The 26,258-nt window shown below is 41.0% G+C and overlaps 1 protein-coding gene across 3 annotated transcripts in view; it reads left to right on the top strand.

The window, feature by feature from the left end:
• Positions 1–26,258, top strand: part of AUTS2 (activator of transcription and developmental regulator AUTS2) — an 869,450-nt gene that overhangs the window by 816,189 nt on the left and 27,003 nt on the right. For 2 of the 3 annotated variants that reach the window (XM_058164289.1, XM_058164291.1), the window contains exons 6-10: positions 8,337–8,802; positions 10,982–11,250; positions 14,533–14,774; positions 17,795–17,839; positions 25,593–25,688. In XM_058164289.1, coding sequence (XP_058020272.1) covers positions 8,337–8,802; positions 10,982–11,250; positions 14,533–14,774; positions 17,795–17,839; positions 25,593–25,688 — 1,118 coding nt within the window. The remainder of the gene's footprint in view (positions 1–8,336; positions 8,803–10,981; positions 11,251–14,532; positions 14,775–17,794; positions 17,840–25,592; positions 25,689–26,258) is intronic. The other variant, XM_058164290.1, reaches the window with a different exon arrangement.

Below are 26,258 nucleotides of genomic sequence, written 5' to 3'. Positions count from 1 at the left end.
CATTCTTCACCAAAACTGGTCCTTTTGGGCATTCTTTACCTAGAGGCAGTCATTTTGCCACTTACCTATAGCAAAATCACTCACCCCAAAGATAACATGTAAGAGCTTGACTTAAGTGATACGTTGGGTGGGTGCATACAACCTGCTGGAATACGTTTACATGGAGATTGAGAAAATTGTGATTCCTTGGTGGAGGTGCCCCAATATTGGAGTAAGATTAGATTACAATTAGAAGAGATAACCAAACAACATATTGAGATGAAAACCGGAAACATTTTTATTAGGAATACTCCCAGGGTCTTATGAAAAAAAAAATACAATATTTAATCATCCACATTATCACAGCAGCAAGAATAATATACACACAGAATTGGAAAAACAATAACATATTGACCGAAGATAATTTGATTAGAAAAGTCTTGGAATGTGCAGAAATGGATAAACTTACAAAGGAGATACAAGAAAAAGAGTAAATAGAATATTATATAGTGCGAGAGAAATAGTACGAATGGCTAGAGGAGAGAGATAAAAGGCAAGGAAAGATCAAATAAGGAAGATATAGGAGTAGAAATGTAACAGCAAATAAGAGGAAACAGAAAAAAATGTAGTTTGTAGAAATGAAATTGTGTACACCGTTATTTATATGTATATATATAAATAAATTAATATTAGACTTGTATGTATAAAGGATACATTGAAATAAGGGGAAAAAATGGACAAGTAAGAAATGTTTAACTTGCGAAATTGTTGGAAAAAAACTATTGTTTAAAGATTCTTTTTTGTTTTTTGAAAAACAAATAAAGTTATTTAATAATAAAAAAAGAGAAATTTGTGATTCCTAATCATTCATTGATCATTTTTGAGCTCTTGGCATAGATGATTCTGTGAAACAAGGCATTACACTGCAAAATAGAAGGAAGAAGCTAATAATGATAAGAGAGCTCAAATATTCTCCTATGAAAGAAGACAAGAGCAATTGGAGTTTTAGTCTGGAAAGAGGAGAGTAAGGGGAGGTATAGAGAAAATTCGAGGGAGGGAAGTTATGTAAGACATGGGAAAAATTATCTTTTTATTTTTTTCACAATATTAGAACTGAAGAGCCTCCGATACTGAAATTCAAAAGGGACAGAATATGATTCTTACAGAGAACATAGATAAATTCTGGAGTTAATTATCAGCATCCTTGTTAATAAAAATTGGTTGTAATCAATTGGAGTGGTTTAAAAACGAGTCTGGACAAGTTCTTGGAAGATCGTTCTTTGGTTTAGGAAGAAGAATAAATCAGTATACTGATATTATTTAACTATATATTGCTTTGCCGAGATGGTTTGAAGATGATATGGAAATTCTGACTATGTGTCTACAAGCTATGAGAGTCTAGCTTGACAAAAACAAACTTAGGCTAAATTCCAGCAAGATGGCGTTACTGTTTGTTCACGAACATCTTGGCTCCTTGACGTCCTTTGTGATTTCTAAGTTGATTAGGTGGTACATAAGTTAGATGGTTGCTGGCATGGTTGCAGACTGCAAAGTGTCTGGTGAAAGTGACTCAACCATCAACACTTGCTTTAATTATAGTAATCCAACTCTCCATGGGCTGCCTTTGAAGACAACAGAGAACCTAGTCCCAGATTCCTTGGAGAATGGTTTCTTCCAGGTGGAATCTGTTCAGTGGTGTATAAGCAGAGAAGGGATATTTAGGATCATGTCCCACAAAAGTTCAAAAGAACGCACCTCTGAAGACAGTAATTCCCTGGAGTATGCCCTCTCAGAGGTGTGCCAAGCATCCTCATTTTCACGCGGAGCCATGAAAATTATTTTGACGCATGGGCATTTGATGGTGATTTTTTTGTTGTTGTTATTTGCCTCTGTGGCTTTGGGATGCCTTTTAATCTATTTTGTGTGTGTTGTTGATGATGTTATGTACAAGCACATCTTGTTTTTTTAACTTTTTTTGTAAATTGCTTAGAGTCTTGGGACCCTGGCAAGGTAGAAAACCCTGCAAATAAATTAACAGAATTTATGGGTGTTTACTTCCTCTGGAATTTCAGGCTGCAGGCCTTGAATATTGGTTAAGAGGACATAATAATAATAAAAAAGAGGACACTTAACTTCTCATCCAGACTTGTGATTTCCTCATATAGCCGTTGGATGATTGGGCAACATGGGAAACTAGAGTTATTCCTCCAGGGCTGCTCTTCTTATGAGCTTAAAATACAGATAGTCCTATGACTTTGTTGTTGTTGTTGTTAGTTGCAAAGTTGTGTCCAACCCATCATGATCCCATGGACAACGGTCCTCCAGGCCTTCCTGTCCTTTACCATCCTCCAGTGTCCATTTAATCTCACGCTGACTGCTTCAGTGACTCAATCCAGCCATGTCCCCTTTCCCCCTCAATCTTTCCCAGCATTAGGCTCTTCTCCAGGGAGTCCTTCCTTCTCATTAGGTGGCCAAAGTATTTGAGTTTCATCTTCCGGATCTGGCCTTCTAAAGAGCAGTCAGGGTTGATCTCCTCTAGGACTGACCTGTTTGATCACCTTGCAGTCCAAGGGACTCACAGGAGTCTTCTCCAGCACCATAGTTCCAAGGCCTCGATTCTTTGGAGCTCAGTCTTCCTTATGGTCCAACTTTCACAGCCATACATTGCAACTGGGAAAACCATAGCCTTGACTATACGCACTTTTGTTGGCAGGGTGATGTCTCTGCTTTTTAGTATGCTAGTCCTTGACTTGCAACAACTAATTTGGTGATCTTTTGAACATAGAACAGCATTAAAAACGTAACTTATGACCTTTGCAGCGTCCCCATGGTCACGTGATCAAAATTCATACACTTGGCAACTGACCCATATTATAGGACGGTTGCATGTGGTCTCCTTTTGCGACCTTCTGACAAGCCAAGTCAATGGGGAAGCCAGATTTATTTAACAACCATGTTACTTTAAGAACTTCAGTGATTCACTTAACAACTGTGGTAAGAAAAGTCGTAAAATGGGACAACATTCAATTAGCCACCATGTCACTTTTAGCCACAGAAAGTTTGGGCTACATTGTGGTCATAAGTTGAGGACTGCCTGTGCACACCCAACCTTCATTTAACGATGGGTTCATGGCCATCGTCCTCTGTGGAAGGTGTTGCTTCATTTTTTATTATTATTAAATCCTTGCATTTCTTTCCTTACTTGGAAATACATCTTCAAGCTGATTCAGATGTTTTTAATAAAACTAGATTTGTCATGGAGCAGTAACTTGGGCTTCCAAGCCTGCTCCCCTCGGCTCTTTACAAAGGTTTTCCATGCTGCAAGGCTCCCAAATCTTCTGAGGTTTGGAAGAAGACAGGAGTGCTGGCTGAGTTAATGAATGTTTACCCAAAATGACAGCCATAAAGTAGAAGCCCTGTGAGGTCTGCCAAGGCCCTGTCAGCTCTCCGCCTCTGTGTGTACAAAACTAATGGGACTAAAACAAGTCCAGAGCTTTCCCTCAATTTGTCTTTGTGGATTTCAGCAACTGAGAAGAATTTTAAGCCTTGGCAGCCTCCGTGGTTTTTCAAGTTACAATGGCTGAATTGGAAGACTGTTCAGGTTTAATGCATCCAGCAAGAAGGAATTGAGGTCTGGTGGATCTCATCTTGAAGGAACCTTTGTCTGTTCACCAGACAAGCAATTTCTCTCATCTCTTGGTAACCGTAGTAAGATATTCCAGATCTTGAACTGGAGGAGTCCTGAAAATGGAGGAGTTGTAGATAACACACTTGCACATGGCCAAAGCAGCAGACCAAAAAATAGGAAACTAGGGCATCAAATTGCTTAAGTTTTTTTTTTTTTTTGTCTAGTCATTTCTAGTTACAGGTAGAATGGAGTAGTGGCTTGGTGGTAAAGACACTCATGTCACACCAGGAAGCTTGAGAGTTTAATCCTAGATCAGGACAGATATTTCTCTCTCAGGGCTCAAAGAGAAAATATCTGCTGCGAACTTCACATAGCCGTCAGGAAGGGCATCCGGCCAGTAAACACTCAGCTCCATTTAGTCGCCCTGACTCTACCCTGAATAAAGGGATTAGAGAGCTGTAAAAAAAAAAATTCTAGTTACAGGTAGTCCTTGGCTTACGACGACTCCTTTAGCAACTTTTTGAATTATGAAGAACCCCCTCCCTGAAAGCTACTTACCATCTGATTTTGATGTTACAATGACTGCTCGCACACATACACACACATAAAATCATGTGGTCGCATTTTGGATCTTTGTCAACCAGATCACTTTTATGTCTGTTTGCAGCATCCTGAGGTCACATGTCTATGATTTTCAGTGGATTTTTTTTTTTTGCTAGTTTTGAGCATTTGCTTCCAGTTCAGGCAAAATTTGCCCTTTTTTTTTTGCATTTATATCCCGCCCTTCTCCGAAGACTCAGGGCGGCTTACACTATGTCAAGCAATAGTCTTCATCCATTTGTACATTATATACAAAGTCAACTTATTGCCCCCAACAATCTGGGTCCTCATTTTACCTACCTTATAAAGGATGGAAGGCTGAGTCAACCTTGGGCCTGGTGGGACTTGAACCTGCAGTAATTGCAAGCAGCTGCTGTTAATAACAGACTGTCTTACCAGTCTGAGCCACAGAGGCCTTAACGACTGGTGGAAAAAATGCTGAAACATTGGCTCCAGTCATGTGACGCCCTGACTTAACAACCACAACAACTTATGACCATAATACTGGACTCAGTTACAGTTGTAATTGAGGTACAGATCATAAAATAGTTACGATTTTTAAAAATAAAAAAATACTGCCTCTTGGAGAAAGCTGACTCAGTAAACAGTGGGCTCTCAATTACTCGCTATTGACGATAGCTCCACTTTGTTCCAATGTCTGGAGATGATGTGGGTTTGAATGGGGAGGAAAAGGCTTAAGTTGAATCCAGATAAGGTTGAGTGGCTGTGGATGTTTGGAATGCCTGAGTCTGGAGTGGTTCCATATTTGCTGTGTTTTCCCAAAAATAAGACCCTGTCTTATATTTTTTTGAACCCTGAAATAAGCACTTGGCTTTATTTTCAGGGAGGTCTTATTTTCAGGGGAGGGTTTATTTTCAGGGAGAGTTTATTTTCAGGAGAGGGTTTATTTTCGAGGAAACATGGTAGCTGTAAATGGGGTCCAACTTTCTATTTCAGAGCTAGTGCACAATTTCAAGGTCTTTTTGGCCTTACAGTACTTATTCAAGAAGCAGGTGGAAGCTGTGACTAGAAAACCTTTACATAACTTATGACAGTGGTGCCCATACCTCAGTAGGGAGGCACATTAAATGTGCTTTGATGATGATGATGATGATGATGATGATGATGATGATGATGATGATTATATCAGAGTTGGAAGGGACCTTGGAGGTCTTCTAGTCCAACCCCCTGCCCAGGAAGGAAACCCTACACCATTTCAGACAAATGGCTATCCAACATTTTCTTAAAAATTTCCAGTGTTGGAACATTTACAACTTCTGCAGGCAAGTTGTTCCACTGATTAATTGTTCTAACTGTCAGGAAATTTCTCCTTAGTTCTAAGTTGCTTCTCTCCTTGATTAGTTTCCACCCATTGCTTCTTGTTCTACCCTCAGGTGCTTTGGAGAACAGCCCGACTCCCTCTTCTTTGTGGCAACCCCTGAGATATTGGAACACTGCTATCATGTCTCCCCTAATTCACATCTAGACTATTGCAGTGAGCTCTAGATGGGGCTACCCCCTTGAAGAGCACTCAGCAGCTATAACTGGTCCCAAATGCAGTAGCATGGGCAGTTACAAGTGTGTCATGGCAGGCCCATGTAACATCTCTGCTGCTGTTGTGGGCTTTTTTGGTTATCAGTAGGCTAGTAGGTACAATTCAGTGTGCTGGTTATCGCCTGTAAAGCCCTTGATGACAATGAACCTGTTTATTTGAGAGACTGAGAGTTCCTTGGTGCTCTGCAAGCTTGCCTGTATCCTTGCAGACATTTCATTACTCAAAAATGGGGCCGTGGTAGCTCAGGCTGGTAAGAAGCCTGTTATTAGAACACAGCAGCCTGCAATTACTGCAGGTTCAAGCCCGGCCCAAGGTTGACTCAGCCTTCCATCCTTTATAAGGTAGGTAAAATGAGGACCCAGATTGTTGTGGGGGCAATAAGTAGACTTTGTAAATATACAAATAGAATGAGACTATTGCCTTATACACTGTAAGCCGCCCTGAGTCTTCGGAGAAGGGCGGGATATAAATGTAAATTAAAAAAAACCAAAAATTAGGTAACATCATCAGTGATCAACGACTAGCACCGATGATGTTACCTAGTTTGGATAATGAAACATCTGCAAGAAAACAAGCAAACTCAGAGAGCGCCAAGGACCCCTAATTTCAACTCTGAGCTACAGCTATTCTCCTTTGAAGGACTGCCCATCCCTTGTAACTTCTGTCCGAGCCATACATTCTGATACACTCTGCAAGTTCCTGGTTCCATCAATTAGAAAATGCCATCTGGTGGGACCCAACAATTGGTTCTTCTGTGTCATGATACCTGTCCCCAGGACAACATTTACCCTGAGATTCATATGGCTCTCATTTTGACCCTCTTTAAATGAGCTCTCAAGAGCTGGCTGTTCCCTCGGTCTTAGAGTAGCATGAATGATGGACGCATTTGTGGTGTTTTTATTTTTCTTTGGGATTGTCTTTCTGGATTCTTTTTTAATAGCAAGCAATAGCACTTAGACTTATACACCGCTTCACAGTGCTTTACTGCCCTCTCTAAGCGGTTTACAGAGTCAGCCTATGGCGCCCAACAATCTGGGTCCTCATTTTACCTACCTCAGAAGGATGGAAGGCTGGTGAGATTCGATCTGCCAAACTGCTGGCAGAAGTAGCCTTCAGTACTGCACTTTAACCAGTGCTCCAATTCTTATTTTAAATTCTTATTTTGTACTATTTTGATTTTGTAAGCTGACCAGAGCTATGATTTTGTGAGTGAGCAAATAAATAAGGAAAGAAATAAGCATGCACCATAAAACGTACTGGCATGAGTGAAATTCTCCATTTCTAAGTATCCTTCAAGAGGTTCTGCTCAACTACTTCAAAAGCTTTCCTTGGCTGTCACACACAGCTTGTTAATTTCAGTGGTATGTGTTGCAGGAGTGTTGTTTATGTGGAGATAATCTAGGAAAGCTTTTGAAGCTCTATTGGCACCGAAGGGATTGAGTCATCTCAATTTGTCATCTCAGGAGGCTTAAGAAATAATCACAAGAAAGTGCCTTCACTCTGTCGATGCTATGCTGTAAGCGTTTGAGTCACTTGTGGTAAACAGGAGTTTCATTGCATTTCTTCACATGTAGGGTTTAATTTTATTGCTTAATGTATTTGTACTCTTATTTTCGAAAACTGCTTGTGGTTTTGGCAATTTTGTTCATTCTCTTTGGTAAACAAGTCAGGGATGGGTGTTTTTGATCCTTCATCTTCTCCCATAAAGGTCAGGCTGCAAATGGTTAGCTTTTTGTGACTATAGTTTTTCTTTCAGGATCTAAAACATTAATACAAAATCAGTTAGACTCTGTTTGTTTTTTTGTTTTTTTAATATCAAGGCAACTGGTCTGCCCAAATATGGGACACTTTCCACTTCCGCTTTCACATGCTAAAGTGTACAGTAGTAGCCAAAATTGTGGAAACCTTTTGGAAAAAATATATTTTCTAAAACTAGCTAGTAATACCAATTTTTTTTGTGGGGGGAGAAGTACCATAAAATTATATATCAATGGAAAGATAATTTAATCAAGAATGTAATGCAATAACTTTTATAAAGGATTTGCTATTAGAATAGCAGTTACAATATAAAGAAGAAAAGTGAAACATGTAGAAAAAATGAGATATGCAAAAATTATCACCATAGAAAAAATGAGATATACAAAAATTATCACCATGTCAGTTAATACTTAGTCGAGTAACCTTTAGCAAGAATTATGGCCTTGCAACGTCTTCTCATGGAGTGAACGAAGTCTTTTAGTTCTGCAGTTGTTATAATATGAAATCAAGATTGAATGATTGCTTCTATTAACTGGGTTTTATTGCTGGGTCGCTTCTGACTAACAAGTTTTTTAGTTGGCTCCATAGATTTTCAATTGGGTTAAGTTCTGGGCTATTCCCAGGCCATTCCAGCAGTGGAATATGAGTATCTTGAAACTCCAAAATATAAGTTGGGTTGTTAGCCATCAAACCTCAAAAATACACTTTTCCCAAAAGGTTTCCCAAAAGGTTTCTACTAGCTTCAGAGTATGTGTAGTTTGTCTTATTGTACCAACCATCTCTTTTTGTGTGTGTGTTTGATGTTTTTGTTTCCAGATACAGACTTAGGAGTTGTTACGCTAACGGAAAATGAAGATCAAGAGGCCAGGTCTTTGGCACTCCCCAAAATATCAGGATTAGAACGGAGCCAAGAGAAGAGTCAGGACGGTGAAAAAGAGCCATCGCTTGACCCTGTTGTGCCTCAGGATCTTTGTCCTCAAGTTTCTCAGCCTTTGGTCCCACCTCGTTTGGAGCCACCAACAGAGGCACGTTCTCCAGAGCCTGCTGCTGTCCACCCTGCCCATTCCTCCTATTCGGACGTCCCAGAGAAGCAACCAGCTTTGGAAGAGGCCCAGTTTCCCACCGTTCCTCCTTCCCAAGTACAACATCCACCGAGACCTTCCTCTCCTGGGCAGCCAGCCCATCCAAACCGACCACCTTCTCAGCTGCGTCCTCTCTCCCGTAGCCTTGCACAACAGTTGTCGGCTTACAACAGCAGCAGTTTAAGCCTCAACAGCTTGAGGTGAGGATCACGCTGGGTGTTTTCCAAGCATCGGTTCATCCAGTGTGTTGTAAAAGTAGAGATGTTGACATGTCTTGAAAAGGGGCCAGGCTCTTTATTTGGGTGAGTGCTGTGGGAGAGTTGGAAGACAGCCAACAATTATAAATAACATCTTCTTCCATAATCTAAAAACTCTGAGCCAACCCTGGAAACTGAGACTAGACAAAAAGCTAAAGAGGTGCCAGTTTCCAGTACTGTTGTCTATAATTTAAAGGATTGAAAGTACAAGAAGGCTTTGGCTGTGTCAAATGTTAAGGAGAGACTATTAATCAGACAAGAAAAATAAAGCACTAAATAATTTGGTTGGATCCCTCACGCTTCTGCTAATAAAACCCAGAGATGTGAAGCAACATCTCCCATAGCCTCTTGTGCGCCTCAATTTTAGATTTATTTTAAAAATTAAAAATAAATAAAGGGGAAACCAAATGGTGGCTCAGAAAAGTATCAGCCTTTATCCATATAGGTTTCCAATAAAATATCTGGGCTTCTTATAGACCAGGGGTGTCAAACTCAATTTCATTGAAGGCTGCGTTAGGGTTGTGTTTGACCTCAGGGGGCTGGGGTGGGCATGGCTAGCTCGAGGTCACTCATGTTGGCGAGGGGTACCTGTGGTGGCCATGTGCTAAGGCAGGATTTCCCTCAGACCTTCCCTCACTCTCATGATCTTAAAAAAGATATTTAAATAAAAAATAATCTTAGCTAGAGGTCCTGCAAACCCCCAACAGGCCACCCTTGGCTTTGTGCCATGTGAGCCTTGCAGAATGGCACAATTTGCCCCCACAGCCCAGTGCTCTATGGGTTCTGCTACGTGGCGCTTAATTTCAGTCAGTCTTCTTCTGTTGACAGGCCCTTGTAGCCTACTCAAGGCTGTTGTGGTTCACACAGGGGGTTCGCCCTTTAAGTAATTTGGAGACCATCCTTCTACAGCAGTGATTCTCAACCTTTATAGTGCTGCAACCCCTTTAATACAATTCCCCACGATGTGGCGACCCCAACCGTAAAATTATTTTTTTTTAGGCAGCGATCTCAGTGCGCCTCAGCAGCCGCAGAAGGGGGGGGAAAGCAGCAAACTGTTTTTTTGAATTTATCGCGCCTGAAGCCGTATTGGCTAGTGATCTGAACTGCTTGCGATTGCCTTGAGGACGGAGGCATTAAAGCGGAGACTCCTCCCCTATTAAGTTTATCGCGCCTGAAGCCAGATTAGGTTAGCGATTGGGAGTGATTGCAGCTGGCTTGAGAGGGAGACATCAGAGCAAATATTTCTCTCTTTTTTAATTCATCGCGCCTGAAGCCAAATTCGCGATTCTTCGACTCGCAAGTACACTTCCCATATTTCTGATGGTCTTAAGCGACCCCTGGCAAATCGTCATTCGACCCCCAACGGGGTCGCGACCCACAGGTTGAGAACTGCTGTTCTACAGTCTCTGCAGCCTTGAAAAACTGCAAAATCATGCCCCATTCTTGCACGATTTTCGGAGGCCGCGCGAGAGCACACCCTATTCTCATGTGCTTTTTGTAGCGTCTGAAAATTGTGTGAGAACGGAGCGTGCTTTTGAGAATAATTATTGCCAGATGTTGGTGAATGTTAGCGCATCACCCAAAAGGTTGTGGAATGTCACCTTTGACATGGATTAGGATCGCTGGATTAGGTAGTTCTGATCTGATGCAGAGAATACGGGTAGTCCTTGATTTACGACCACAACTGAGCCCAACATTTCTGTTGCTAAGTGAGACATTCGTTAAGTGCGTTTTGCCCCATTTTGCAACTTTTCTTGCCACAGTGAATCCCTGCAGTTGTTCAGTTAGTAACACTGTTGTTAAGTGAATTTGCTTGTCAGAAGGTCACAAAAGGTGATCACATGACCCCGGGACACGGCAGCCGTCATAAATACGAGCCAGTTGCCAAGTGTCCGAATTTTGATCACATGACCTTTGCTGCCATGGTCATAAGTCACTCAATGCTGTTGTAACTTTGGACTGTTACTAAACAAACTGTTGTAAGTCGAGGACCACCTATATTTTGGGAAGACGAACTGTTCTCTCTGTATGACAGTGGGAAGGCTTGTGAGTCTGTCCTTCCTTATTGGATAATTCTGTCCGTTTGCTAACATCTTCCTTTCTGCATTTTTCCCACAAACAGCAGCAGCAGAAGCAGCACTCCAGCCAAAAGTCAACCCCCTCCTCCCGCACCGCCTCATCCCCCCATAGCTCACCATCCCTCGGCATCCCCCTTCCCTCTCTCTTTACCCAATCACAGCCCTCTCCATAATTTCACACCTGCCCTCCAGCCTTCTAATCACACCCATCACCCCAATATGTTTGCCCCTCCCACGGCATTGCCTCCTCCTCCTCCTCTGACATCGGGGACATTACAAGTTCCAGCTCATCCCGCTGGCACTGCTTACTCAGGTAAGGATGAAAGCATCACTTTCCGGGTCAAATCCTAGTTTCTTTGCTCGTTTTTTGTCAATGTAGTACCATCTCAGGTTATCTGAGGGACCATCTCTTGCCGGTCACATCTACCCGACCCATCAGAGCAGGGAGGCAGGGAATGTTGCGGGTCCCCTCTTCTAGGAAGATATACCTGGTGGGACCCAGAAGAAGAGCCTTCTCCGTGGTGGCCCCTTCTCTCTGAAACATCACCCCCTCCCAGAGATTAGAATGGCCCCCATTCTTAACACTCTTCCAGAAGGCACTGGAGACCTGGTTCTGGAGAAATGGCTCATGTTAAGTACTGTCGCTGGGTCGGGGGTCGGGGGAGGATGATTTTACTATATTGATTTATTATATGACTCTTCTTTTATTAGTTTTATTGTTTTTATATTAGGTTTTATATTCTATAAGCCACCTTGAGTCGCCATGTGCAAATGGGGCAGCAATATAAATTCCCTAAATAAAATAAATAAATAAATAAATACATAAATAAATAAAAACTTTGCAAAGGAAACAAGTTTGAATCATATTATCAGAATTATTAACGTATCTTTTCTTTTATGTGCACCGAGACCAAGACAAAATTCCTTGTGTGTCCAATCACACTTGGCCAATAAAAAATTCTATTCTATTCTATTCTATTCTATTCTATTCCATTCCATTCCATTATTAGTATTCTTTATTGGCCAAGTGTGATTTAGGCACACAAGGAATTTGTCTCCGGTGCATAAGCTCTCAGTGTACATACAACAGTAGTAATAGATCATAATCCTAGTCATTGTAAAAATTACATTCATCATAAAAACATTAAATACAATACTTAGTGATAGTCATGGATATACTAAATAAGCAATTGACATAAATCATACTGGGATGCTAAGTAAACAATATAAATCATAAGATACAAGCAACAAAGTTATAGTCATAAGAAGATAAGGAGACAGGTAATAGAGAAGATGAGAATAATAATGGTAATACAATCTTTCTATAAAATCTGACGGTGTTATGGGAGAGTGAAACTTTGGATCTCGCAGCATGCTAAAATAAGCTGCTAAAATAAAAGACCAAAATAAGCATATTAAAGCTCTACAAGGCTTAATGCATATAGTTTGTCTGCCAAGCTCTTCTCTAGAAGTCTGGACATTTTTTTTATCCACCAAATCATTATCCTGGTATGAGGTCCACTAGAAATTGTCTTCATGAAAGGAAAAAAAAAAAAAAAGGTGTGGGCCCAGCATGCAAAGGCTGCCTCTTAGGATGTATGATCACCAGTTGGCATCCCAATGTGTAAAACAGTCGATCTGTTTGGAGACTTTCCGATCTTGAATAAATATTACACAATTCTAGTAAATAGTTTCCAACCTTATGTTCTACCAGTCCTTGTTATGAAACAGATTTTATTGTGCTAGGTCATATTTTATGAAATGACTTCAGGTGGCAGCAAAGTTTTATCAAGAAGAGGGAAAGGAAGAAGGAAACAATTTTATCTCTTTAAAAAAAACAGAATATGGAACTATTTAAACTTCTTTTCTTTCTTTCTTCCTCCCTCCCTCCCTTCCTCCCTCCCTCCCTGTTTTTCCTTTCCTTCTTTGCTCTATGCCCTTCTTCTTTCCTTCCTTCCTTCCTTCCCCCCTGTTTTTCCTTTCCTTCTTCGCTCTATGCCCTTCCTCCTTCCTTCCTTCCTCCCTCCCTGTTTTTCCTTTTCTTCTTCGCTCTATGCCCTTCCTCCTTCCTTCCTTCCTTCCTTCCTTCCTCCCTCCCTGTTTTTCCTTTCCTTCTTCGCTCTGTGCCCTTCCTCCTTCCTTCCTTCCTCCCTCCCTGTTTTTCCTTTTCTTCTTCGCTCTATGCCCTTCCTCCTTCCTTCCTTCCTCCCTCCCTGTTTTTCCTTTCCTTCTTCGCTCTGTGCCCTTCCTCCTTCCTTCCTTCCTCCCTCCCTGTTTTTCCTTTCCTTCTTCGCTCTGTGCCCTTCCTCCTTCCTTCCTTCCTTCCTTCCTTCCTCCCTCCCTGTTTTTCCTTTCCTTCTTCGCTCTATGTCCTTCCTCCTTCCTTCCTTCCTCCCTCCCTGTTTTTCCTTTCCTTCTTCGCTCTATGCCCTTCTTCCTTCCTCCCTCCCTGTTTTTCCTTTCCTTCTTCGCTCTATGCCTTCCTTCCTTCCTTCCTTCCTTCCTTCCTTCCTTCCTTCCTTCCTTCCTTCCTTCCTTCCTGTTTTTCCTTTCCTTCCTTGCTCTATGCCCTCCCTCCCTTCTTCTCTGTTTTTTCTTTCCTCCCACCCTCCCTCCCTCCTTTCCTATATCTCACACATGTAAAAAGACTCAGGGCTTTGATTGCCTGGGTCATACATTCTGATGTCATCAACCTCCCATGGATGTCCCTGACCTTTTATGAAGAAATCAAGAGCTCATCCACACGTATCTAAATTAACCTCTGTGCAAGAAGGAGAAATCAGTGAAAGGAAGATGGCCCAGATTTTGGCTGTGTTTGGGATGGCCTTCTCTAGTTGTTTTTCCTCACCCAACAAGATAGGATTGAAGGAGTTCTCCTTGGCCCCTACACTGAGGAAAGGGTCTCTTTTTGATGACCTTGAAACAGCATCCCTACTAAGATCCAGGGACGCGGTGGCTCAGGGGCTAGGACGTTGAGCTTGTCGATCGAAAGGTCAGCAGTTCAACAGTTCGAATCCCTAGTGCTTCCATGTAATGGGGTGAGCTCCCGTTACTTGTCCCAGCTTCTGCCAACCTAGCAGTTTCGAAAGCACATAAAAATGCAAGTAGAAAAAATAGGGACCACTTTTGGTGGGAAGGTAACAGCATTCCGTGCGCCTTTGGCATTGAGTCATGCCGGCCACATGACTATGGAGATGTCTTGAGACAGCGCTGGCTCTTCAGCTTTGAAACGGAGATGAGCACCGCCGCCTAGAGTCAGGAACGACTAGCACATGTGTCAGGGGAACCTTTACCTTTACTAAGATCCATATGCCCTCAACCTTACTGGGTTTTATAAAGGCCATCAAAACCTGACTTTTCAACAGATTTGGAGGGGGGGCGGGGATAGACTTTGGGGTTCTCCTACTATTTCTTTGTATACAGTTGTGAGTTGCCTTGTCCTTTGTTGTTATTGTATAGATTCTGATGTCTATTTTTAACCTTCTTTACAGAATTAGACATGCATGTTGTTCAGAGTTGGTGATGATTGGAGGGATGCATAAGATGATTTAAAGGAGGAAAGGGGAGATGTTCATGATATCATCTTCCTTTCCAGAGCAAGATCTTCTCCGCCAGGAGCTAAACACTCGGTTTCTGGCTTCCCAGAGTGCCGATCGTGGCGCCTCGCTGGGCCCACCACCCTACTTGAGGACGGAATTCCACCAACACCAGCACCAACACCAGCACACGCACCAACACACGCACCAGCACACCTTCACGCCTTTTCCTCACGCCATCCCGCCGACAGCCATCATGCCAACGCCAGCACCTCCCATGGTGCGTAATCCAGGCAGAAATGTGAGGATAAGTAGCGCGCAACCTTCTTTTTGTTGCAAAGTATATTGTGACAGCTAATAAATAATAATCACAACCACAAGGGTGTCTGTGGAGTCGTGGGAGAAAAGACTGAAAGGCATTTGGGATCCTCTGGACAGTTCTCCTTTGCAGTGGGGAGGGGTCTTGGGGCAGAGGGACTCCCATGTATATAGATTTGGTAGCCCAGATCTGGTACTACTAATTTAATAGGTAATTTTATGTTTCTTTTTTGCAATCATGAGAACATCAATCATACTTATGTGCAAATAAAAATAGTTATGCAATTAATATACCCACCCATCTCACAATTGTGGATCTGGGTGACGAATAGAGAATGAAAACCAAAAGTACAAGTAATGCAACCATTAAAACAAGTAAATATCGAAGGATAATTAGCATAACACTATAACAAATGCCCCATAGAATTGCCTTGATACTTTACAGCACTAATTTGGTTCCAGGGCTGAAGTTTCAGCTGCTCGCATAGCTAAATTATACCCTATGTATTTCTAGCTTTTCTGATAATGAGCATGAGGAAAATCTCATTGAACAAGTACCGTTTTTAGTGTGTATTGAATGTTTTCTGTATAAAATTTCTGGCTATTTATTCAGCAGGTTAAAAATTTCCTTGCTTCTATTTGCTGTGAGAAGCAGCCTTTAACGAGTGTCTTTCTTTTAGAACAAAATAGAAGTATTCATCATATTGTAATAGTAATAGTAATACATATTGACAAGGCAAGCGTTAGGTAAGTAATGCTTTAGGGCTATTTGGCTTGCAAGTGTTTGGACAACTACTTAGATGGCAGCCAAGAACTAATATTCTCGGTATCTGCTGCCATCTTGTGGCCATCTGGAGTTTTGCCACCATCTGGTTTCGTCCTACAATACTTAAATTGACTTAAAAGGTGTGAATTCATCAGTAACCAGCTATCCACAGCAGATAGGTCAAAATTGAACCTGGAACCTTTTAATTAAAGATGTAAAAGCCCCAATTTCATACCCACTCTGAGGCCGCTGTTATGTTTATTGCAGTCCCACAATTCAGAGTAGTAAAAAAAAATCACAGAAAACATGGAAATGCAACAATTTGGCAACAATGTCATCTAGTGTCTTTGAGTAAAGGGAATGAATAAATAAATGATGGCAATTCCAAGAAAAGACTTATGGAAAAATAACTTGAGTCTGCTGGCATCACATCTTTATTGCCTTAAATAAAGATTTAAATAAAACTGAACCACTTGAGGAAAGAAATTAGTGAATTGTCAGTCTTCTTTCTTGCACTTCACTTTATTTACAGTATTGCAATATTGTAGTATTTCTATATTTAGGCCTAATCCAGGGATGTCCAAACTTGGCCCTTTGAAGAGTGGTGGACTTCAACTCCCAGAATTCCCCAGCCAGCAACTTGCTCGTATTTATAGCTCATGCTGGCTGGGGAATTCTGGGAGTTGAAGTCCATCACTCTTCAAGGGGCCAAGTTTGGACACCCCTGGCCTAATCTATCTCTATGTCTATCTCTATCATTCTATTGTCGGGCAGAGTATATGCTTAATAAATTATTAAATTGAAATTATAGATTATTAAATTTAAATTAATATAAATAATCTTGGTCACTCTGATCAGAAACTCCATTTGGGTAAGTGTTAACAGAATGAGAACTATCTCAGAGATGACTGAGAAATGAATCTCACCATTATTACTACAGGTAGTCCTCGACCACAGTTGAACCCAAAGTTTTTGTCGTTAAGGGACATTTTGTTGATAAGTGACATTTTGTTCAGTGAACTTTGTCCCATTTTATGACCTTTTTCCCCACAGTTGTTAAGTGAATCACTGCAATCACTAAGTTAGTGACATGGTTGTTAAGTGAATCTGGCTTCCCCTTTGACTTTGCTTCACAAAAGGTCACAAAAAGTGATCACATGACCCCAGAACACTGCAGCTGTCCTAAATGTGAGTTGTCAAGCATCCGAATTTTGATCAGGTGACTGCAGCGGCCGTAAGTGTAGAAAACAGTCAGAAGTCACTTTTTTCAGTGCCATTGTAACTTCAAATGGTCACTAAAGGAACTATTTTAAGTCGAGGATTATCTGTACTACTGCTATTATGACTACTTTTATTATTATTTTTTTTTTTTAAAAAAAACCTACTCGCTGTCTCCGTAAACCAAATCCAGCAAAAAAAAAAGTGCAGATGCTGTAAAATGATGAGTGAGGGTTGAGATGATAAGGTGCGAGAGCAACGGAATGTCTAATCCTTGCTTGTTTTATTTAATACCTGAAATTTCATTACCTGTGTTTTCCTTGATCCGTTTTGCTTTATGACTGCCGATTCCTGATCCTTCTTAACTTCTAAGGACTTGTGTTTTTTTAAAAAAAAATGTTTTCTGCTATGGTTTATATTGAGGGGCAACTTAGGTTGGGTTTCTGTGTGTGTTTGCGTGTGTATGAAGCATAAAAAAAAAAAATCAAGACAGTGACCACAACTGGCAATTGAAGCCCTGTTCTTTTTATTTTTTTAATGTGCTTCATGAAATACACATAAAAATGGTGTGTCTTTGATACTATAGTTGTGGCTACCATCTTGAGTTTATTATCCTCCTAACCCTAACCCTTACTTTTTAAAAAGGGAGCATTCCAGGGGTGAAATCCAGCAGGTCCAACAGATTCTGAAAAACCAATAGTGGAAATTTTGAGTAGTTTGGAGAACCAGTAGCAGAAATTTTGAGTAGTTTGGAGAACCGGCAAATACCACCTCTGGCTGGCCCCAGAGTGGTGTGGAAATGGAGATTTTGCAATATCCTTCCCCTGCCACACCCAAGCCACACACACCAAGCCACACCATACCCACCAAGCCACTCCCACAGAACCAGTAGTAAAAAAAAAATTGGATTTCACCACTGGAGCATTCCAAACGTCACAAAATTTAAAAAAAAATGTGTTATCCTCTCCCCAGTCCCGACACATGTAATGTAATGAGTTTGTATTTCAATCCTTTTACAGTTTGACAAATACCCTACAAAAGTAGATCCTTTCTACCGTCACAGTGTGAGTTTTTACTATTGAATTAAAATGGTTTTAATTGTTTTTATTCCATGTTCAGTCACTGATAAGAGTACCCAGTTTTATGTATCATTCCTTCACATCCATTCACTATAAAAAGCATCTGTCCTCGATATTGTCAGTTGCTTTAGTTGTTGCCTCGTTGTCTTTTCTAAAAAAGTAGCATCTTCTCCTTTTTATAATTGGCAATGTCTTTTTTTCTCAGCAAGTCTAGTTTTTCATAATGAGGCTGGGTGTTCAGTGGGTTTACAAAGCCTCTCTTATTATTATAATAGGCTTCCTTATAGCAATAGGACTTAGAATTATATACCACTCTCTTACAAGCACTCTCAAAGTGGTTTACATATTGCCCCCAATAAACTGGCTCCTCATGTTACCGACCTCAAAAGGATTGGAAGGCTGAGTCAACCTTGAGCTGGTCAGGATCAAACTCCTGGCAGTTGGCAGAATTGGCCTGCAATTCTGCATTTTAACCACTGCACCATCTTATTCATTCCAGGGTGAGTGTTACAGTATTTTGCAGTTTTATATGGCAATGAAGACGAGAGAGCCATGTTCACATATTAAATAGAGTCCTGTGATTATTAATCATTTAGTATCTGAGGTGATTTGTGCAGATGCAGTACATACATCTATGCAGTGGAGGGATTCAGCCAGTTTGCACCACTTCGGGAGAACCGGTTGTTAATTTTCTGAGCAGTTTGGTGAACTGGTTGTTGGAAAAAATCATTAGGGCAGAGAACCGGTTGTTAGATTATTTGAATCACAACACTGCACCTATGTCTCCTAATTGAGATGGAAATAAGTTTTGCTTTGACTTTAAATCAAAACAACCCAGATGTTGTGTAGATTCAAAGGCCAATGGGGGCTCAGTGGCTAAGATGCTGAGCTTGTCGATCTAAAGGTCGGCAGTTCAGCGGTTCGAATCCCTAGTGCCGCGTAATGGAGTGAGCTCCCGTTAATTGTCCCAGCTTCTGCCAACCTAGCAGTTCGAAAGCACGTAAAAAATGTAAGTAGAAAAATAGGGACCACCTTTGGTGGGAAGGTAACAGCGTTCCGTGCGCCTTTGGCGTAGAGTCATGCCGGTCACATGACCACGGAGACATCTTTGGACAGCGCTGGCTCTTCGGCTTTGAAACGGACATGAGCACCGCCCCCTAGAGTTGGGAACGACTAGCACATATGTGCGAGGGGAACCTTTACCTTTACCTTTATATTCATATATAGTATATTAACACGGTCTGATGCTAAGGAGTTAGACATTCTACCCCACCTGAAAAGTTCCAACTGCCACTTGCCTCACATTCCGTTACCTCAGTTCAAACTGGCAGACGTCCCACTACTTCACTCAGGAGTGGTCCGGGGCTCCTTACAGTACAAAACGTCCCTACGTCACCAAAATGTCTACGCCTTCCACCTATGGAACTGCTTTATGGGTTTCAATCCCCCGTCCACCACTGAGCCAACGGATTGTGAACTGAATTTCTCCTGCATTGTGTCCCAGCCCCAACTCACTTCTTACACTGACCTCCTCAGTTCAGACGAATCTGTTTCTTCTACTGTAACACCAGTTAAAGGGAAAAGACTGTCCTTCTGCTGCCCAGAAGTACAACGGATGGAGCCAGAGAGGTGAAGGAGGGAAATTTTACGCCAACATTCAAAGTGCGGGGGCAGGTCTACCACAGGATAGGGGGTATCATGGCGGGGCCTCAGCAGCAGCCTTTGTTTCTCCAGATGTACTTTGTTGGTGATGATGACAATGAGAATCTGTCAAGACCATGGGGATGCTACAATGTTCATAAGTGTGAAAAATGGTCATAACTAGCGAAGCACGGGTATCCAGCTAGTTTACCATATAGGTAAAGGGCCATATGACCGTAGTGATCAATTTCCTGACTCTTAAAAGAATTTGCGGAGAGTTATACAAATCTCCACCTACAAGCTCCAACATTATGATTCAAAGTTATATAAATGTTACAAATAAATAAAGTTAACCAGTTCATGGTAAGGAAGTATAAAAAGGGAAAGGGAAGGAGAAAGGCTCCACCCCAGTATTTGTTGAGAATATATCAGCTGTATGTTGGGAAATATTTTCAGTCATTGGAATTCTTGCAACCTATCTTCCTTTCTTTTTTAATTAGGTGAATCCTTTCTAAAAAGACAATGGAAAAAGGAAATTTCTTCCAGTTTTAGGCAGAGGTCAAGAGCCTGAGAATGATTGAGACTTAAAGATTTTAATAAGTGTGCATTGAATTAAACTTTAGAACATCCAAATTTGCAGGAACCACAGAGGAAACTCCCAGATAGATGTTGCTTCAGCATTGTTTAATTTCAGTGAAGAGCTTTAGAGTTGATACTTGTTGTCCTGTATGCTTTGGAGCAGAAGATGCTCCTTGCTTTAGAGTTGATGCTGTTGCCCTGCCTGTCAGTTTGGTGCACAAGATGTGAGATGCTCCTTGCTTGATCCCCAAGAATGAATTTGAGATGTTGGGATGTAGCCGAGATGGAGCATGAGGAATAGCATTGTCATTGTCATAATGATCATGTTGTTGTTAACAGCCAATGGGCAATAACATTGCTCTGTCCCTCCGTCTTTTTGAACGGCACATTATACAGAAAATTAAATGTTACAGGCATTGGAGTCTTTAAAGATGCTCATTTTAGGCATTAAAAAGTGATTTCAGGTCCAGACCCTTGACTGCCTAATGACTTCTTAAAGCTTTCAGTTTCAATATCAGCTAATCTTGGAAATGTTTTCTGCATCATCGGACATTCGTGCTAAAATGAACTGCATTAAAACAGCACTTGAGCTATCAACAAGAAGAGAGATAGAGGAGCCAGGTAGCTGTAATCCACAACTTAAATTAGTATGTTTTCCAAATGAAGTTTAACTATAAAAGGGGTTGAGGATTTTGGAGTATATGGGGAATAAGAGTGGCCTGCTTTTTGAGTTTTGGGGTTTAGAAGGCATGGCAGTTTCTCTAACCCTTGACTTTGCATTGGAAGTTTCCAAAAGAATGTTATTTTCTTGGTATAGCGGTTGTATTATTTTGGCTTAGTGGTGTTTCATTGTTTCTTGGGTTCAGTTCCCTGGTCTGTAAAATAGGAAAGACGGTATCCTGTCTCATACCAGCATGCAACGAAATGTGTTAATGTTTCCACCGAATTAAAAGTTTTGCTTGGCTAGGAATTTAATAGTGACCACGTTCTTATTTACTTTTTCCTGCTTCTTTTCAATTACCAACATAGTAGCAATCCAGACCAGCTCACGCAGCATTGCAATTATATTTGAGCTAAATGCAGAGTATAAAGAAGCAAGCGTTAATGAACTCGGCTCCTCTCAAAATTGTACTTTTTAATGATATACTCTTTCCTTTTGTAAACAGGGAGCAGCAACTCATCAGTTAGAGTGGGGATAGAATCATTATTTTGATGATGATGATGTTATCCATTCAGTCGTGTCTACACTCTTGGCGATTCTAAGGGCCAGGTCTCTCCATATCTTCCAATCTTGCACTCCTTTTTTTGAGTTGTTTTGTGTTCTGGCAGGTGTCAGCTATGATAGTGTCCAGCCACCATGCTCTTTGGTGGCCTGGTTTCCTTTTACTGCTAACTTCTCCCAACATAATTGCTTTCTCCAGTGAATTCCCCCCGCATGACATGGCCAAAAATAAATGAGACACAGTTTTGTGATTTTGCCTTACAGGGACATATCTGATGTTATGCGCTTCACTGCTTGCTTGTTGGTCCCCTTTTTTTATCCAAGGAATGATTCTTTTATCTAGGGAAATTTTCTCGTACAAGTTTGGAGCAAAGTATGGATTGCATGAGTCCCAGCAATATTCATTTTGTATCCTCGAGATTATATACAGTTCCCTCTCCCCCCACCCCATAGGGTTTTCTTGTTGTTATTGTGGAGTTGGGGATACAGCTAAAGGGGTAACATTGGGAATTTAAATCACACTCACTGGGAAATATGTAATGGTCCTTAAAGTCAGTCCCAACTCTTAGTTGCTCAGGCCCTGCAGTTTTCTTGGTGATGTTTTTCAGGAATGATTTGTCTTTGCTTTCTTTCTAGGGTTGAGAGAAGGACTGACCCAAAGTTACCCAGTTGGCTTTTATGCAGAATTAGAACTCAGAATTCCACAGCATGTAATCCAGCACCTTTAACTACTGGACCAAACTACTGGTTCTTGGGATATAAATACAGCAAACAAAATAATAATAATCCTGTTCCCAAATGTGGCCATTGGAATGCCAAGTCTCGTGTGGCACTTGGGATTATGAAATTATGCCGTCTTGAACTAGGAATAAGAAGGGAACTTGTATCCCTCCATCTAATATTAAAGTACATTTCTTTCAATTTCCTTTCTATGCTTTGGCTGTGGTGGCTGGGTTGTATCAGGCTGTAATCCAGGAACATCTGGAAGAGGTCAAGTTCCCACCACTGGCCTGGCGTGTAGGTTTTCAGTCAAGAAAACTAGAGAGCATTGTTGGTAGTGCGGTCAGTCAATGAATCCATGATAAGTTGCAAAATCTTGTTCAAGTTCTTATAGCGTTTAAGGTGTTAGATGAAGAGAAACCCAAGTTCAAATCCTCTGTCAGCCATGGAACTTGTCTGGTTAACTGGGCCAATCCTGCTCAGTCTACTTCACTGGATTACTGTTGCGGGAAATACAGAGAAAGGGCGCTGTTTTGCAAGCTGACATTTGCTCCTGGAGAACATGTAGGATATAAATGTCACAAAATGTATTTATTTATAACATTTATATGCCACTTCCAACCTGCCACTTCCAAGCCATGAATTATGCTTGGACTCTCAAGTTACCTTCATTCCAAAGCAATTGAAAGTAAGACAAGGAGAAATTAATCAAGGGGAGAACCAGCCTAGAATTAAGGAGAAAATTCCTGACAGTGAGAGCAATTAATTTGTGGGTTGCCTTCAAAAGTGGTGGTTGTCCAACACTGAAGGTTTCTAAGAAGAGACTGGACAGTCATTTGTTTGGAATGGTATAGGATCTCCTGCAGTGCAGGGGGTTGGACTAGAAGACCTCCAAGGTCTCTTCCAACTCTGTTATTCTGTTCTGTTATTCATGTCTCTAGTTATACAAAGCTTCCAAGTTACCTAGATAGGATTGAAAGTAATGTTATTGCATTTCCCAACTGTGTCTTTTCCAGACAATTAAGTAATTATTAAATTAAAGGCATGGAAGAGAAACTGAGATATTATTTCTTTGTACACTCAGTGTGATGATATACTATATTACACTAATAATGTTGGAACGCTATATACTTCTCATTTTTACATATAATGCATGAATTCTGTGCTCTTAATTGCATTTTAATGGCAGGGGAAGTGGAAACAGGAATCCTGGAACTCGTAACAATTTCTTCCCCATCTTCAATTAAACAGCAATTTTTGCCAAGTCTCATATCAAAAACCGCCGAGTATTTTTTCTCTTCCTTTTAGAATAGAATAGAATAGAATAGAATAGAATAGAATAGAATAGAATAGAATTTTTTATTGGCCAAGTGTGATTGGACACACAAGGAATTTGTCTTGGTGCCTATGCTCTCAGTGTACCTAAAAGAAAAGATACCTTCATCAAGGTACAACATTTACAACACAAATGATGGTCAATATATCAATATTTTCCAATATATAGAAAACTGGGGGAAGAGACTGTTTCCTAAACTGCTTTTAAGTTCAAAAGCAACTATGCTTTGCTCAGGGGCAAAATAATATTTTGGATAAAGATGGTCTCAGGTTCAGTTTTCTGACTCTCCAAGTATAGATGGGAAATCCCAAAGACTGTGAATGCTCCAATACTGGAATTTTTTAAGAAGAGATTGGACAACGATTCATCTGAAATGATGTAGGGCCGTGGTGGCAAACCTATGGCATGCGTGCCACATGTGGCACACGGAGCCCTCTCTGCAGGCACGCCAGCCATCACCCCAGCCCCACTCCATCACACATCCGCATCCCACCAGCCAGCTGGTCTTTGGGTCTCTGCCGCGCATGCATGGGGGGGCACATGCGGGGGACGGGGCGCATGCACAGAGAATGGGGAGCATGCATGGGGGACACACACAAATGCACGGGGGTGCAGCGGGGGACATGCGCAGGAGACATGCACACGCTTTGGACACTCGGTGCCAAAAAGGTTAGCCATCACTGGTGTAGAGTTTCCTGCCTGAGCAGGAGGTTGGACTAGAGGGGGCACCAAGGTCTCTTTCAACTCTGTTATTCTGTTATTGTGGATGGTTATCTTAGACAACAGGAGTGTGCAAAATTTGTCAGTCATGGACCAGAATGATCCATTCCTCTCCAGACTATCAAATCCCTTCCAAATAATTTTGTTCTGGAGATAATTGGTGGCTTCCAGAAGCAAATCCTAAACCAGAAGTGGTTTGAGAACTTTTAGATGTGATATTTTGGTTTTAGATGTGATATTTTGGATGAAAGAGACTGTTGGGAGCTGGTTCCTCTGTCACATCACCTTGAATTCAGATGATTGACATCTCAGAACAGTTGAATCCTCCCCCTCTCCCTCCCTCCTCCCCCGGAAGGGTATGATCTGGAAGCAAATAGATTTCTCTGAAAGTAACAGAATGTCCTTTTCCTGGATTAATGAATTTTGCATACCTCTATTAAGCTAAATGAAGTGTGCAAAGAACACCTTCCTATGATCTATATTATTTAAGTCAGGGATGCATTACTTTTCTGGGAGAGATTTGAGAATTAGATATTAATTGCATAGCAGAGTTAAGGGCTCATTGATCAGAATCTGTCAACCTTTTCTCCAAAACACCTGAAAACAAAACAAGAAATGGATGGAAACTTATCAAGGAAAGAACCAATCAAGAACTAAGCAGAAATTTCCTGACAGTGAGAACAATTACTCAGTGAAATGACTTGCCTCCAGAAATTGTGGGTGCTCCACAATTTTTTTTTCTGAAGGGGTTAAACAACCATTTTCTGAAATGGTATAGGGTTTCCTACTTGAGGAGTGGGTTGGACTAGAAGACCTTCAAGGCCTCTTCCAACTCAGTTATTCTGAATAACCAATAAGTGGGTATGGGTCAAAGCAAAAAGAGAATAAAAAGTGCATTAAAAATAATAATCTTATCCATAAACCTGTTTCCAGCAGGCAATTCCCACCTGTATTTCCCCACTTCTACTTTAACCAATCCTGCAATCATTAAGTTGAATTGTATTGTACTTACCAAGTATCAGCAATCATTGAGAAGCTGCCTGAAGTTGAATGAAAAGTCTTTGGGGCTAGTACTGAAACTTGAATGCCATGATTTCAGTGCTATATCTAATGCAATTGACAATAGGATCTTTCTGCACTAGCTCCTTCCCCATACTCCCATATTTTCCGTAATGCAGAGATAATTTTTATATCTACTCTAGTTCTACCTCGCGATGCATTTGCTCAACCTAAATTCTTCTTCCCTCCATATCGATCATCTCTCTTGCGTATCACAAATGCTCTGTGTAATCTTTTGCTGTCATTTCTTTGTGGGTTTATCATTTCCTCCTTCACCTAGTACTCAACAAATTAATCAGCTTCACTGGTCTTTCATGGGGTTTTTTTTTTACATAGTTGGTTCACCGTCTCATTCGTGTTTGTATCTCTTTTGCTTTCTTGTAAATTGAAACTGCAAGACTTGTGTATATATATAAAAGGGGGGGAATAAAGTCAGTAATACTGATCTCTTTCTGCCACAGTTATTCCACTCCTATCCTCCTGCTGTGTCTGGGATCCCTCCTATGATCCCTCCAACTGGTCCTTTTGGCTCACTGCAAGGAGCGTTTCAACCCAAGGTAAACTTAAGACTGTGTAGTGTGAACTTAATTGCTGTAAAACTATTTATAGATCCTTTGAATGTCAGATATTTTATTTCTTTGTATGGAGTATTTTGGGTGGGTGGGTGGATTTAGGTGTGGATGTTTTAAATCCACACTTTTTTAATATGAATCCTCAGCGAAGTTTGCTCAGTGTGAACACCAGCCCCACTAATAGTGATCCAGGCTGCTTAAATATGTAGATTATGGCTCATTAGCAGAGGCCTTCATATGTATGCTAATCAGTCTGTTAAGAATCCATTTGAGTTAAATCATCCATAGCATTGTAGATGGTTTGTTTTCTGAATATGTTTTTTAAGGAAAAAAAGAGGATTTTCTCTTGATTTCAGAATCAGTTGCTGTTACGGAAGAGCTGTCTTGCAGTTTGTGATTTAGAGGGGAAATACTTGACTCTCCCCAGCCACGCATATGTCCAGAGGTTGTAATCATATGCTGTGGTTAGAAATGGGGGAAATAGGGCAGGAGAAATGGAGAAAGATCAGCTTTTAAATCTTCATCATTCACACTCTGAAATTCTTCCACTTCAGT

This window comes from Ahaetulla prasina, chromosome 1 (assembly GCF_028640845.1).
Source record: "Ahaetulla prasina isolate Xishuangbanna chromosome 1, ASM2864084v1, whole genome shotgun sequence".
Classification (NCBI taxonomy): Eukaryota; Metazoa; Chordata; class Lepidosauria; order Squamata; family Colubridae; genus Ahaetulla; species Ahaetulla prasina.
Note: the sequence above shows the minus strand (reverse complement) of the source record. Positions and strands in the feature narration are given on the sequence as shown.